Source organism: Danio aesculapii, chromosome 1 (assembly GCF_903798145.1).
Source record: "Danio aesculapii chromosome 1, fDanAes4.1, whole genome shotgun sequence".
Taxonomy (NCBI): Eukaryota; Metazoa; Chordata; class Actinopteri; order Cypriniformes; family Danionidae; genus Danio; species Danio aesculapii.
In genome coordinates, this window is record NC_079435.1 from 21434867 (window position 1) to 21450735 (window position 15869).

Sequence of the window (15869 nt, forward strand, 5' to 3'; positions counted from 1 at the left end):
AAACAATTTCTCCCCACTCTCATGTAATGTAATGATTGTGAGGGCGCAGGTAAGACATCATTTTTCGAGAGACACACAAATACATCGCGTGAGTATGCAATGTCTATAAGTCATGTAAAACAATTAACTGCGAACTGATATATATATATATATATATATATATATATATATATATAATTTGGTTATATGGTTTGAAATTCGATGTTTTATGCGATTATTTTGCATTTAAATTTAGATTTTTTGGATTACAAAAAAATGTGACCTTTTGTTGATTTTGCATTGTATTGAATCGTGGAATCGTGAAAACTAAGGGGTTGTGAGAAATTTCACAATAAATTAATAATATGCACACAATATAATTTCAAAGCAAAAATAGTCTTAACCTGCATCTATTTGTATTGTTTTGTTTCTGAATAAATCAGCATTTTGAAACAAATCTCTGGAGTCAATACTCAGAATCACCCAATTATAACTGTAAATTTTAGAGTATTGTAAATCTGAAGGTGATTCTGTGATTCAAAATAAGATTTAATAATAAATATTTTAATCCAATCTGTGACTTTGATAATCTGGCAATTTCAAATCCTGGATGTAAACAGCAAAAACAATAGATGATAAATCCTCCTGCTTTATTACAAGAACTTTCAACTAGTTCAGAAGAAAAAAGATACATATTTTAATACTAATAATAACAATTTATCATTTAATTTCTAACAATAATAATGTAATAATCTGGCAACACTGTCAGATTATAACCACCACACTCACTATTATTTTAAAGTTATATTCTTTAAACTTTTTTGACCTCCTCGCTGGCTTCTTCGAACCCAAAAACACAGATTGCCTGGCACATGCAAACACAGCAAAATGATATACAGAAAAATCGAGAAAGTCCTAGAGCTGTCAGTACATCAGCACTCAAGAAACACTTATCAATCAATCAGACTTGACAACTGGAACTAGCTGTTGTATAAAAGAATATCATACCAACAAACAACTAAAGCCATATGCAATCACAGACTTAATCAACCCTTCTACCATGCTAGCTGCACGTATTCCCAAGCTGCTATCAATAATTGTGACATCACCTGTCAATACTTTCATTAAAAGAAGCAGCACATTGGTATCTAAGTCAATTCTGACAGGGTAATGAACTGCACCGGTCTCTTGTCACCAGCTCGCTGTTATGACACCAGTGAAGCGTTTAGCAGAGCTCACTGCAGGACCGTATTATCTCGCAACACAGAAATAATCAATTTTCATTTTCAAAAGGTTAACTTTTTACTCATTGAAGCATAATCAAGCCGCTTTTAAAAGAGGGCACTGGCTACAGTCCCACTGATCATTTTTCATGTTCTGGTCTTTGTGATCGAATTTGAAAGGAAATTACTTTGGCCGAAGCCTATTTTTTATGAGTTCACGATGGAGGTGAGAGAAGAGGGGAAAGGGAAGGGGAAAGAGAAGGTGAGGGAAAGCGAGAGAAAGCAAGCGCAAAGGTCCTGCAGGTCACCAGGCAACACTTTGAATCAGCTGCCGCCCACAAGCCACTTAAAACACAGATCGATACGGCTCTGACCGTCATTATACACACTCATCTGTGAACAGGCACACAGGCTCTATAGCTTTCTCAGTGTATTTATGAAAAAATCCACTCAGAAAGATGTATAATTTGCAGCACCATTTAAATGTTTGAAATAATTAGGGTTTCTTTTGATGCATTTGAAATTGACTGGATTTATTCGAGAAAGTAAAAACAGCATTATTAAATATTACAAATTAAATAGTTAGTTAAATAGTTTTTAAACGTGGGATTTATTTTTGATTATTTTTTGCAAATCTTCAGTGTCACATTATCTTTCAGAAATATAATATGCTGATTTGCTGCTCAATTATTAATACTGTTTTTTTAAATTATTATCAGAAACAGCTTTTGCCTTTTAATATTTATGTGAAAACCAGGATGCATTTGATGAACAGAAAGTTCAGAACCACTTTAATTTAAAAATAGAAACTGTGGCTCTTGTTTCATTAAAAATGCCTTTAATGTTACTTTTGATCAATTGATTGCATTCTAGCTGAATGAAAGTATCTTTTCCCAACCCTTTGAATGGTACTTGGAATCTTTTTTCCTTTATGCATTGAATTAAGCACATATTACAAACATCCAGTGGTGGAAAGATTACTGAAAAATTATACTCAAGTTAAAGTACTATTACCCATTAATAACTAGGGTTGGGCGATGTCAACCAATTTGGCATTGGACGATGTCTAATGTGAAACATCGCGATGGACGATGGCATTGTCGTCATAGGCGGAGGTAAGTTCATTATTTATGAATAATTAATGAATTCATAACGAATGAATTACTTATAGCCTACTGTTTCAACTACCTGACCCGCATGGTCTTTGTTTTACCCATAACCAAATCATAAATAAATAAAGACAAGTTACACACATATTACCACCTGTCAATCACTTTTTTTTCTGCGAGACTCTGTGATCTGTGTCGATATAATGGTGTCGACAAACTTGGTCGGTAAAAAAGGTGCCCAACCAACAGTATTTGAGGTTTTCACTAAAATTACTAAGTACAAGTGTGAAAGTGAAAGTTTGAAGCAGTGTACTGTGACACGTTACCTGATAGATTCAAAAGACCAAAGAGTCTTTAGATAGAGACAAGATGAATTAAATATCACGTTTAACAACTATAGTGAGGTGCGATCCAGTAGTACATCCTTGATAAACTGTCCGACGTGCACTGCTCTCTGGAGCTCAGACGAGCGCATGACAGTGTGGGTGGCTGTGTGTGTGTGTGTGTGGTCACGTAAAACACAGTGTGGATGTGGATAATTTTCGTTCTAAAATGCCATTTTAAAACTAAGACGTATTTGTGTAAATGGGGCCTAAGTGTGTATTTTTCACGAGCGATGCCAGCTCAGCATTGTGTTGTCTATCGGCCATCGGCGATGGTATTGTCTGTCGGCCCAACCCTTTCACTTACCCAAAAATGTAGTGCGAGTAAAAGCATCTGTGGTATTATTACTCAAAGTAGCCCTTTTAAAAATACTCAAGAGCAGTGAGTATTAAGCCTGGTTCATACTCGACGTGTCCGCTAGTTCGCTTGGGTGTGTGCGGCGAATGTAACGTCACTGCTGTGTTTGCGGAGGTTCGCTTTGGTGCGCGCGACATGATTTTGGCTGGCAGAGTGCAGAATTTTTTTTTGAGACTAGAGCGAACAGTTCGCGCGGCGCCACGTTTGATTTGAATTGAATATGATTCACTCTGAAGAAATTTTGTCTGCAACAGGTACGCCTGTACAGACATCTTTATGATCCATCCATGTGTGATCATAGGGATGGCAAAAATGAAGACCCAGGTGGTTTTAATACACAATTACAGAATAAGTTTTTCCACCATTTATAGATTTTACACTGATGTATATATTATAATTTTGAATTCAAACAATTTAATAGTTACAAAACTAAAATGAAGTAACAAATGATTTCTTTGATAACTGGAAAAAATATCAGTTTACAATATACTGATGCCCTGTTTTTAGACTTTATTGGTGATAATGGTCATGAATGATGGACCATTAATGACTTTTTAGCATAGCAGTAGAGGACAAACTAGCCAGACAGTAATGTGTGAATTGTTGAGTGGGTTCAATAAAAAGTCAGTATTTTTTAGTAAGTGTACCTTTTTTTCATTTATTCTTGCCATAATTAAAAAATATGTTTGTAGAGCAACCCATGTTCTGCTATAATATTTTAATAAACTTGAAAAGGTGGAACTGTCCGAGATATGAATAACATCAAAGTTTGAATTTAAAAAAATTTGAATGTTATAAAAATCTTTATAATCGTTAAAATAATAATAAAAACAATAAGAATAATTTGTATAAAAATATTGAACGATATTAACGATATGATGTAGTTCCGGAAACTTCCTACTTCTCTGTTCATCCATTTGACTTTACGGTGGGTTTCTTTTGACCGCCCCCTATCGTTTTAAAGAATATCACAATGGCAAACGTGTCAAGTATAAAAGCCTCACCTGTTTCGTGAGGTGCGTGAAAGATTGATGCATCAATTTGTGCAAGAGTATGTGAAAACATAAAATTCTGTAGTGCATTTAATGATTGTTTAAGGTCATTGGTGATTTCAGTCATCATACAGTAGACATTCTTCTAATCAGTGGCATGCAGTCTAAACAATCTCTCAGTCATTGCACGTAACACTTTTGTCATGAGGTTGCTCTATATAATGCAACAAGTACAACGCAATAGAACAATTTTCTTTGTGCAATTTGATTGGATGCCAATCACAGAACTGTTTGTTCTACTTCTACTACTCTACTTCTCTACTGGACAGTTACCATAGACAAGAAAAATAATAAAGTAGTGCCTACATGATGAAGGATAATAGTGGAGTAAAAGTACCGATACAGCACCAAAAATGTACTCAATTTTTAAAACTACTTAAGAAAGTACAATTACTGAGGAAAAACTACTAAAATGCAGTGATTTGAGTATTTGTAATTTGTTACTTTACACCACTGCAAACATTTCATAACGTCTCAGTGTTTTGAATGCCCTTTCCTACTGACAGCAGCTCTCAAGCTGCAAGAACTGTAAAACCTGATGATCATGTGCTCCAGAATCATTAAAGAATGTTCCAAGAGCACCTAACCAGTTAACACGGTCACTGCCCAAAGTCTGAACAGCAGTCGATAAATAGGGCTCTTAAAATAGTTACAATCATAATATTGACTATACATACATACATACATATATGTATATATAAAGTGGTTCTTTACCTATGATGATGGTGTTGTAGGAGACTTGCTCGGCATTCTTGCCGTCATTGTAGAAGGCGAGGTGCCAGGTGCCTGAGTCCAGGAATCGGATGAACTCTGCCTCATGAACATTAACTGAACGAGCCTTCCTGGCTGCTCCTTCCACTTCCACCAGTCCACGCTTCTCTTTTGCTATCAGACGACTGCCGTCCAGCAGCTCCACAAAGTCATACTGTACAAAAACACAGACACAAACACAAATCAAATCCCATTCTAATCACAGACTTTGTTATGTGCAGCTCCACATATATTTGATTTGAACATACCTGTGCAGCATTTCTGGACTCTGATGTGTTTTGTTATATACTACAATGTCAGAAAATTGGTTTGTAAGAAGAGCTTGTGGCTCTAATACATATCAATTGTGTGAAATTGATGTTTGCGAAAATATTCCAAGAAAAATATTTGGAATCAAGTGGCTGCTTTTTGTTATCCTCTTTGTGAGGGATAGAGGAATATCTTTAAAATGACACTCCATTTTAGAATTGCTTTATGATGTTATAAGCTTTTTGTCACATCAACACACTGCTCCCAGAGAGAGAGAGAGAGAGAAGGAGAGAGAGAGAGAGAGAGAGTTTGAGTCAAGGCCTGATGAGTTTAACTTGCTTATATTCAGGAGAATAAGTGAGCAAGAAATTACAAGGCAGCGCCTGACAAAACAAGAAGACATTTCGATCAGTGGGGGAAACAGAAATCTCCACGCCTCTCTCTGTCAATAGAACTTCAACCTATCCTTTATTCAGCCTTTAAGAAACGTATTGATTCATGTGTGGCAATTAAAGCAGTGGGTCAGTGCTATCGACTCTTATTGTAGAGGACTCCACTGCCAATTACCTCTATTAAGCATTTACGGGTTTTGTGATGTACCCTTGAAGAAGCCCGAGCTCTGTTGTTGCTTGGCAAAAAGAAAGAAACAGGACAAGGAGAAATAATTGGTTTGCTTGCGAAGGCCAAGTACAGTTTTTAATCAAAGCCAAGCAAAACATGCATAGAAGTATGAAACGCTTCACGTTTGAATTAGAGAGACGTGGCAGATGGAAATTGCATGGGGATTGTCTGGCTCTACCGTGTGTAGCTCTGAAGGTCACGTTTGAAAGTGTGTCAAAACTGACGGCCCTAAAGTAAAGTTTGCGGTCTCTCATTTGTAGCAGATCTGTGAGCCTCGTCTGCAAGGATGACGGTAATTGGAATAGCAGGTGTCTTGGTATTTCTTACATCCGGTTACAGTGCGAACTATGACTGTAATAATGAATGGAAATTTAGATAATTACCAATGTGAAAAACAGTATCCTTCAAAATTCATCTTGATTTAGCAAATCAGTGGGCATCGGAGAGGATGCAGTGGTGCTACTTTCAAATGTCATTTGTCACCCACAGAGACCGTCCAAACACAGCAGACCCCTGTGGGTCAGTGAAACCTCTTCAAGAGGACAGTAAAGAACATTTTCCTAAAAATATTGCATGGCATTTCAAACTAATTCAGCAAGCGTCTCAATGACTGTTTACATGGACATCAGCAATCGAATTATTTGCCTTAATCTGAATAAGACAATAATATGATTAAGGTGGTAGATTACATGTTTACATGGTACACTTATAACCAGAGTAGGGTCTTATCATATTAAATCTGAGCATTGGTGTCCATGTAAATGTACATAATGACTTGCTAACCTAATGTAAAATTAGGGTTGTCAAATAAATTATTATTTTTTATTAAGAAAACAGTCCTTGTGTGATAGTGCTAAACTATATCCTTAATCAGGGTTTCTGCAGGTTTCAGCAAGTTAAATTTAAGACTTTTGAAGACATTTTTAGGACCATTATGAATGAAATTTTGGACTCATACAGGGCTAAACACTAAGGAGTTTTTCGAATAGGCCAGTTAGAAAAGATTTTTATTAGTCCTATCAAACAATTTCTTTTATAATTTAATAAATGTAATAATAATTAAATAATTTAACAAATATATATTTTAGTTAATTGAGAAAAATATTTTAAATATTGTGTCAAAACAAGCAAGCTCTAGTTGTTTACATACACTTTATTTTCAATATAACCTTTCTTAAAAATAAAAAAATGTTTTAAAGGTTTTACAAACTATAATAAACTAAATGTATGCACAGGAGTCTGTCCAGGAACAAATGTTATAGTTAAGAAAATAACTAAACCCTTATGGTAAATAGAGCTAAAAGTACATTCTTAAATAAAAAAGTTTCATTGTTTACAATATTTGTTGGATGGGTGTGGGCCAGATTGGGTAGCTATACATGAATAAAGGAAAATTAAGACCTGTTTAAAAAAAATTGAAGACCTACAACACAATATTTCAGTAAATTTAAGATTTTTTTAAGGCGTAAAATTTAGTTTTTGAGATTTAAGATGTTTTAAGACCAAACAGAAACCCTGTTTATACAAGGCGTTATTGCCTAATATCTTTTGGAAGTTGTAGGGGTATATAACTGCATTTTATAGGCTCCAGTCTGCAGTGAGCATTTTTTAAATCATGTTCATCAGTGCTCGACTTTATGAAATGAGATGACATAAATAGGTCTGGGGAGGGGCACGTGCATTAAATTTCTTATATTTTTTAACACGTAATATTTTCCCCAATAACTAATTAATTACATTAATGGGTTAAATCTACAGTACTAATGTCAGTTACTGAACATTATGAGAAAATGTAATGTTAGATACCACTCATTTAAACAACAGACTCCAATTAAATACACAAAAGAATGTCTTTAATACCTGAGTGTGTGTGGGAGGTAGGCCTTTCCGACCGTAGACCCCCACCAGTGCCCCTCTCTGGACAGAGATGTTGAACTTGAGGGATTGCGGCTGGTCAATGAAGAGCTGAGTGCGCCAGAAAGTTCCTGGAGGGACGTCCTGTACTGCTCTGCGGCCCACATCCACCTCGCCCGTGTCTATAGTGTTGTTCTCTTGAAAGTAGATTTCTGGAGAAAGATGACATTTGTAAGAGACATGTATATTTATGCTGATCACTTACTGGAGGAGATGTTAACCGTTTCTTTTCAGACCATGTAATCTCTTCCTGTGAAATACTGCGGTCAAGCGAATGACTGATGAAGAACAAGCTAATCGTAACTGTAAGCAATTTCCCTCTTCTATATGATCTGCCTCTGGTTGTATACAAAGACATAATTAAAAAATGATGTGTGGAGGGCCATGTTGAGCCATGACATGTTTGGCATTGCAAGGAAGTTTGGTTCATGCTTTGATAAACGTTCATCTTTAGTGCATTGTTTACAGGCAATGGATTCCATTTGTAATCATGTAAGTGCTGCGACTGTAGGAATGGAAACCAATAACATTTTAGAAACCAGCAGCAGGAACTACAATCAACAATACAGTAGCTTGCTCGCATCTGAGTCAGTTAGAGGTTGTTTAAACAGATAGTTAATTTAATAAGGAAAATTTGGTCATTGACTTTGCTTCCAAAATTCTTCAACATATTTTCTGTTGTTTTCAACTGAACAAAAAAACTTGAGCAAATGACAGAATCTTCAGTTTTGAGTGAACTATCCATTTAATATGTTCAATAAAAATCACGAGCAACCAATTGTGCCCAAAGGTAACTCTGAAATACTGATGGTTAGTATGTGTGATTGTCCAGCTCTATCTAATGAAATGGTCTGTGAATTCCTCCATTAGTAGCATATTATAAATGATTGTGTGCCAATGTTCGGGTGACTCTTACTATAGCCTCAAGCGTAATCAAACATTCATGAGGTAAACCAGAATAATCTAATGTCAGAAATCATTAAATCACTTCACATGGCAGTTAATTACTATCTTTAAACCAATGCTTTCTGACCCACGCTCGCAAGATAAGCATCAAGACTGATAATTGTCCAGAAAAGAGTAAAGAAAAAACTACAGTTTTTAAAAAATACAATTATACTTCATAAACCATTTTTTTTCTGTTTGTAGCTGTGGGTGAATTACCCAAAAGCATCATTAGCCAACTACTTTCCATCTTTAGCAAAACGGTTCAACAATTCAATGTTTCTTAGAATCATAGTTCTTAATGAACATTTGCAATTGGTATTGCAAAGTTGTGTGGTAAAAACAACAGCTCTAGCCTTTGATCAATGCACAGTTTCTTATTAGCATGATTTTAATGTTCTCGATCAACATAATCATGCTAACGTTATGCAAAATGCATTCATATTTCATGGTCTTTCAGAAAGTCAAGAAAAGGAAAGTGCACTTTTAAAATAGTGTGCAATTGTGAATGCATTTACTATGTGCTGCCATTAAGGCAAGGCATGGCACGTTTATTTATATAGCACAATTCATACACAATGGTAATTCAAAGTATTTAAACATCAACAAGAATAAAAGAAACAAGAAAAGAAAAACGATTAAAAGAATTGAAAATGGGTAATAACAGATAGAAACAGATTAAAATGTGTTAAAACAGGATTTAAAGGAATGAAAATGAAAAGAAAGACATAATAATGTGATCTGTCGGATGTAGCACAGTGCTCATTCAGTAAAGGCACAGCTAAACAGTTTGGTTTTCAGTTTAGATTTGAGTGTGCCTAATGTTGGAGCACATCTGATCATTTCTGGAAACTGATTCCAGCAGCAGGGGGCGTAGTAGCTGAAGGCCGATTCACACTGCTTTGACTGAACTCTTGGAATTTCTGGTTTATATGATCCTAAAGATCTCAGTGACACCAACACGCTACTGAGAAATTACTCAATAGTAATTTAGTAGTAGTAGAGAAATACTGTTAGGTTTGTATTCACTGAGCATATCTGTAATGTATTGAGGTGCTAGGCCATTTGGTGATTTATAGTCGGGTAGTAATATTTTTAAATGAATGTAACTGGGAGCCAGTGCAAAGACTTGAGGACACGTTTGATGTGCTTGGATTTTCTGGTTCTGGTCAGAATCCTGGCAGCAGTGTACTGGATGAGCTGCATTTTTGACTGTCTTTTTGGAAAGGCCAGTGAGGAGTCCATTACAGTAATCCATTCTGCTGGTCATAAAAGCGTGAACAAGTTTCTCTCAGTCCTCGCTGGAAACAAAGTATCTAATTCTTGCAATGTTTTTGAGATGATAGTGTGCTGATTTTGTTACTGCTTTGACATGACTAGTGAAATTCAGATCTGACCCCAGAATCACCCCAAGCTAAGAGCCAGCAGCACAACACACAATGCGTATCCTTTCTTTTTACAGATTTTTAGCACACACAAGTGTTTTGAACATTCATAAGGTTTAACCACTGAAATCACATGGAATGTTTTAAAATGGTTTTGGTTTATTTTCTGGACTTTGAACATCTCAGGGCTGTTGACATCTATGAAAGATGAGGGAGGCCTTGAATTAAAATTTAAAATGTCTGAAATATGCATTCCAATGACAAAGGAGGGTCATCCAAAAACCCAAAACAAAAACAAATAATTAATATTAGCTTGAGAGGTTTTAGAATATTCCTATCTGATTTCGTGAAGCCACAAATGCAGTTGTCAAGAGTATCCAATTGCGGTAATGTAACAGATCAACAGTAAATGAAGTGATTTGACTCTGCAGCGCTTCCTTTAACAAGCGGGAAACCTGTCTAGACATTACACACACAAGCGCACAACAAACTCACTAACAGAAGCTTCGGCATATTCCAGAGCCTCACAACACGTTACAAGGCAGCACAGCGGAATGGAGCGGTAATGGGAGAAGGAGAAAAGGCTATGCTCATATGCTAGCTAATGGAGAGCAGCTGCCATTAATACTGCATTAATTATTATTGCGTAATTTCATAGCACGCGGGCACTAACCGCACGCGTGTTGCTAATGCAGTCAGCCGGCTACATAAAGAGCACATTGGAGTGAATGAAAGAGTAATTAGAGAGGACTTGCTGACTGTTAGTTTTAATGTGAGCTCGCCTGTGGCCCTAAATGCTCTACGGAGCAAAGAGAGAGAAGCCATCTGTGAAGCTCTGATCAACAGTATTGTCCACAGGATAAAAAAAGAGGGGATGGTGCGTTTAAAGAATGCCAGTAGAAAAGGGATTTGCTTTCCGTGTGTGCCAGGGATGCCTGGGGTGTTTCTTGGACATGGATATCGAATTGGCATTTGCCCATGAGAATCGCAGAGAAGTAGATGGTTTGTTTTGGCTTGATGCAAAGACTCCCTAAAGCCCTCTACTTCTCTTTCTATTTCTCTCTCTTGAGCTTCCCTCCTCATCTCAGCCATGCAATCTGCCAAACCGTCTTGATCTGTGCTGTTTAAATGTGTGCGCATGTTTCTGTGGGCAAGACATGGAATAACATTCAGTGCTGCTGTAAGCATATTTTTCTGTGTGCCACATATAAAATATCAGTGCTTTCTGACAGATATCACCGAAATGGATGTCCTTAGAAATGACACTTGTCTCTGTGAGCGTGTCTAGTTTTGTAAACAGTGAAGGGTATTTGTTCTTTTTGTTGGCACAGAAATGACACGCTGGCCTTTTAAAAGAACCGTTAAAATAACAAAGTAAATCAAAACTATATTGTTCAAATATATTTTAATAAATAAAATTAACCCAAACATGTATGGTCTTAGTTTTTATTGAACAAATTGTCGTGAAATTAGCTCAGTTTATGAATAATAATGATAAATAACAAGTTATTATTAGTTATGAATATTCATTAACTTATAGTTAATTTAACGAGATAAATATATCAATGACTTCATCTGCTTAATTGTTTATTTATTTAGAAAGGGAATTATACTCCTTGTGAAATAGAAAAATAGTTTTAGAAGTTTTAATAAACTTTAATTAGCTGGTAGCAAGAATCTTTTGTTGTTAAAGTGACCGTTTCTGTGACACAAAACAAAGACAATCCAACTGGTTGGTTATAGTGTGATTTAATGACTAGTGTAACACATAACAAACAAACGTACAGCACAAAAAAAAAAAAAAAAACAGGAAAGCAAGGAAAATACAGAATTGAGATAAAAGAATGGCAAATTCCACTCAGTTTCAGACAACTAATAAGAACCACCAAGTACTGATAAACACCTTAAAAGGAGCACAGCCTAAAACGCATATAAAGAAATACTTGCATCACTCTCTCTCATGTTGTGCAATTTTTCTCTGATGCTTGGAAGATGGAGTCTTAAGAAGTCCATTTGCCGTTTGCATGGAGTTTGCTGTGCAGATTGGAGTACATGCGAGTAGCAATCTGGAAATTAAGAAACGTGGACTCAGGCGAGTCACACGGGTAGAGAAACTGGGTCTTCCCTGGTGGTGTTCTGCCAGAGACCTTCTGCCCGGATTGCTTGCTCGGGTCAAGTTTTTAAGCATTATGTTGGTCACACCTATTTTTGACTGACTGACTAATAGGGTAAGAGGAAAAGTTGTGCGGGAAACTTTCCCTGTCTCTGGGCTGTTCACAAGCATAATAAGTATCAACCCTGAACGGACGGGTAAACTTTAACCCACAATATCAAAGAATGTAAGCCATATAAATTATTATCATGCATTCTGCATCATATGTTGTGATATAAAAGGAGTACTACGATACCAAACATGACATTTTAAACACATATTAAGCAGGATTAAACACATTATACACATTTAGTCCAAATACAGATTTGGTCCGTTTCATTAGTTAAGAATGTTTGTGTGTGTGTCGACAAACGAAAAGGGGGTTTCCCTTTTGATACAGTACGTGATGGTGTGCAAGGTGGGGGAGGGGGGGTTCTGCTTTTCTTACTTCAAACCTTTTGAATTTTGTATTGATGAGGCAGCGAGGTGTCTGTTCAGTCTCACTTAAGATAACGATGGCACATCGAGATGGGAGGAAGTTGCCTTTCTGGCACCAATCGCAATAAAATTGTTTGAAGAAAAGCACTCCAAGTTGATGTATTTTGGCTAAGGAGGAGGAATAAAAGAATTGCATACAATCTCAACACTACAAAATATATAAAAACAGGTCATTAAGTCTGACAGCCCATAGTGTAGCTGTCTTTTACATACAGTAAACAATTATAATAATAGTAATACTATAACAATCATATAATTATAACAGATTTTGTCTGAACTGCTTCAATTACTAGCTGTGGACACAACAGTATCATGAGAGCATATATTTGAATAATCTAATAACTACTGCTCTTTCATCCCGAACAAATTAAAAGAAAGGAGAGTTGACAGATGACAAGATGCTTGTGACAGCATTTGTACTCAAGTACTCAGTCACGGCCATTCAGCTATACACAAACATGTCAAACATGTCAAAAAGGGGGCTCATTTTTAATTTTGTCAGTGGATACGGTGTGACTTTCGCCGGTGTCTCACTATACGACTCATTAGACAGCAATTTGCTCCAACACTGCACACACGCAATGACTTTCTGTCCACAGCCGCAAAAGAGTCAAGACTCTGGAGGCACTCTTCCTTTCAAACGGCTAGACGGAGCGTAGCTGAATGGAACTGAACACAGGTTCTTTAAAAGAACTATTTTTAACTTGACACATCATATTAAAAATGCAACTGGGTACTAAGTGCTGTCAAGAACTGCTGTAGACAAAATTACAAAAATGTACATCAGTGATAGCATTTTCCATCACCGAGCAATTTGTGCAGTTTAAATTAATTTCCAGGGGAATTTAGCACTTTTTAAAGAGCATTATGATACAATGTTTAGGTCAAACTCTGTAGACTTTTACTATAAATGAACATTAGAACAGCAGTATAAAATAGCAAAAAGGTGACAGCAAGTCACCATTTTAATGAGCGAGTCAATTAATTATTCGTTCAACTGATTCATTAAAATGGCTGATTCATTCAGTGGTCTTGATAAATAAGTCATTAAATCATTTGCCCACCTAATTTGTAAAAAAAAACGCGAATTTGCTGAGGATCAAACAACTGATTGTCAATGACCCATTTATTTAATAGATTCACTTAAAGAAATAATGAATTGCTATTGTATACCTAAAAATCGTATATACAAATTTACTCACTCTCGTTTTTTAAAATACCAATATTGTTGTTTTCTTCTTTTAAACACAACTGAGGACATTTTGAAATTATATCTTTGGTTTATACACTCACGGCCACTTTATTAGGTACACCTGTCCAATTGCTTGTTAACGCAAATTTCTAATCAACCTATCACATGGCAGAACTCAATGCATTTAGGCATGTAGACAGTCAAGACGAACTGCTGCAGTTCAAACCATGCATGAGAATGGGGAAGAAAGGTGATTTAAGTGACTTTAAACATGGCATGGGTGTTGGTGCCAGACGGGCTGGTCAGAGTATTTCAGAAACTGCTGATCTACTGGGATTTTCACGCACAACCATCTCTAGGATTTACAGAGAATGGTCCAAAAAAGAGAAAATATCCTGTGAGCGACAGTTCTGTGGATGCAAATGCCTTGTTGATGCCAGAGGTCAGAGGAGAATGGCCAGGCTGCTTCCAGCTGATAGAAAGGCAAAAGTAACTCAAATAACCACTCGCTACCACTAAACTATGCAGAAGAGCATCTATGAATGCACAACACGGTAAACCCTTAGGCGGATGGGCTACAGCAGCAGAAGACCACATCGGGTGCCACTCCTGTGAGATAAAAACAGGAAACTGAGGCTACAATTTGCACAGGCTCACCAAAATTATACAATAGAAGATTGGAAAAAGGTTGCCTGGTCTGATGAGTCTTGATTTCTGTTACGACATTCGGATGGTATTGTTCGGATGGTACAGAATTTGGCGTCAACAACATGAAAGCATGGACCCATCCTGCCTTGAATCAACAAATCTGCAGCAACTGCGTGACGCTATCATGTCAATATGGACCAAAGTCTCTGAGGAAGTCTCTTGGGGGCTATATGAGATCCACAAGTTTAAGTTCATATAATTATTAATCACCTGTCTCTAAAAGTGAGGGGGACGTATCCCCCCGTCCCCCCCGGTTGCTATGCCCCTGGTTCTCAGTGCAAACGACAAAACAAAGACGCCCCCCCACCAATTGTTTCCAACATTGATGCACATCCCTATTGGTACAAACAGTATGAGACTAAATTCAAGACACTTTAATATGATCGATCTCCTCTCTCCCTCTTTCTCTGCCCTCCACCTGTCCTCAATTTCCCTTTTAATTCATTTGTTTCTGCCTCTCTCACTTCATACCTATTACTCACTCCCTTCTCAACACTTCATCCATATGCTTTCATTTTCATCACCCGTCTCTCTCTCTCTCACACCATTTCTGATGGGCACTGTGAGATATTAACATCACCACGTGCGATTTTGCCAAGTGTCTTCCCTTGTTCCAAACACATTCAGCTGCAGATTTAGCGCCTCTTTATGACTTTCAGAAAAGTCACTTGAGCAGTTTTTAATTCACTGCAGCCTGTGGAAGTGCATCTGCGTGTGTGCATTAGGCGAAGTGGTGGTATATTCATTAAGAGCGTGTCATGCTCGCCTCTCTTAGTTACTGCATAGGGACTGAATACACAGACGCTCAGATGATTTGTTTCGGAATGGTGCAGCGCATAAATAAGGCCCTGCGAAACAATGCTAAATGCAACATTACGTTCCACCTCCAGGCACAGGAGATAAAAAATAGGATTAAATTCAGTTTCGAGTGCAAGAACTCAGCTTTTATACATCTGTGTGAGGATGGCGAAGTCTCTGAAGGGTGTGTGTTTGAATACAAAGGAGAGTGCGGAGTACTGCAAATTATGCTCTGAAAATTAAAATGGCTGGACTGCTTTCATTTCGCAGTGTTTATGGAAATCAATCTCTTAAAAAACAGCAAGCCCTCATATGCTAATGTCATTCCCTACAGTCCTGGTTGCACAAGAACGCATGCACATCTGAAGAGAGGCAGGTAATCTAAAGCACATCCTGTCATTTAGGACAGAAGCTGCACCGAGGCTATTGTCCCTGCTTTAAACACACACACACACACGCACACACACACACACAAACTTGAAGCTCTGCTATGGAGTGAGTGGTTTTGGGTCACCTGTCTCTCAAAGAAAGG

At 37.1% G+C, this 15869-nt stretch overlaps 1 protein-coding gene across 1 annotated transcript in view; it reads right to left on the bottom strand.

The window, feature by feature from the left end:
• tenm3 (teneurin transmembrane protein 3) overlaps positions 1-15869 on the bottom strand; it is a 217033-nt gene that overhangs the window by 84297 nt on the left and 116867 nt on the right. The window contains 2 exon segments of the mRNA XM_056457389.1: positions 4819-5029; positions 7606-7811. Of these exon segments, the coding sequence (XP_056313364.1) occupies positions 4819-5029; positions 7606-7811 (417 nt within the window).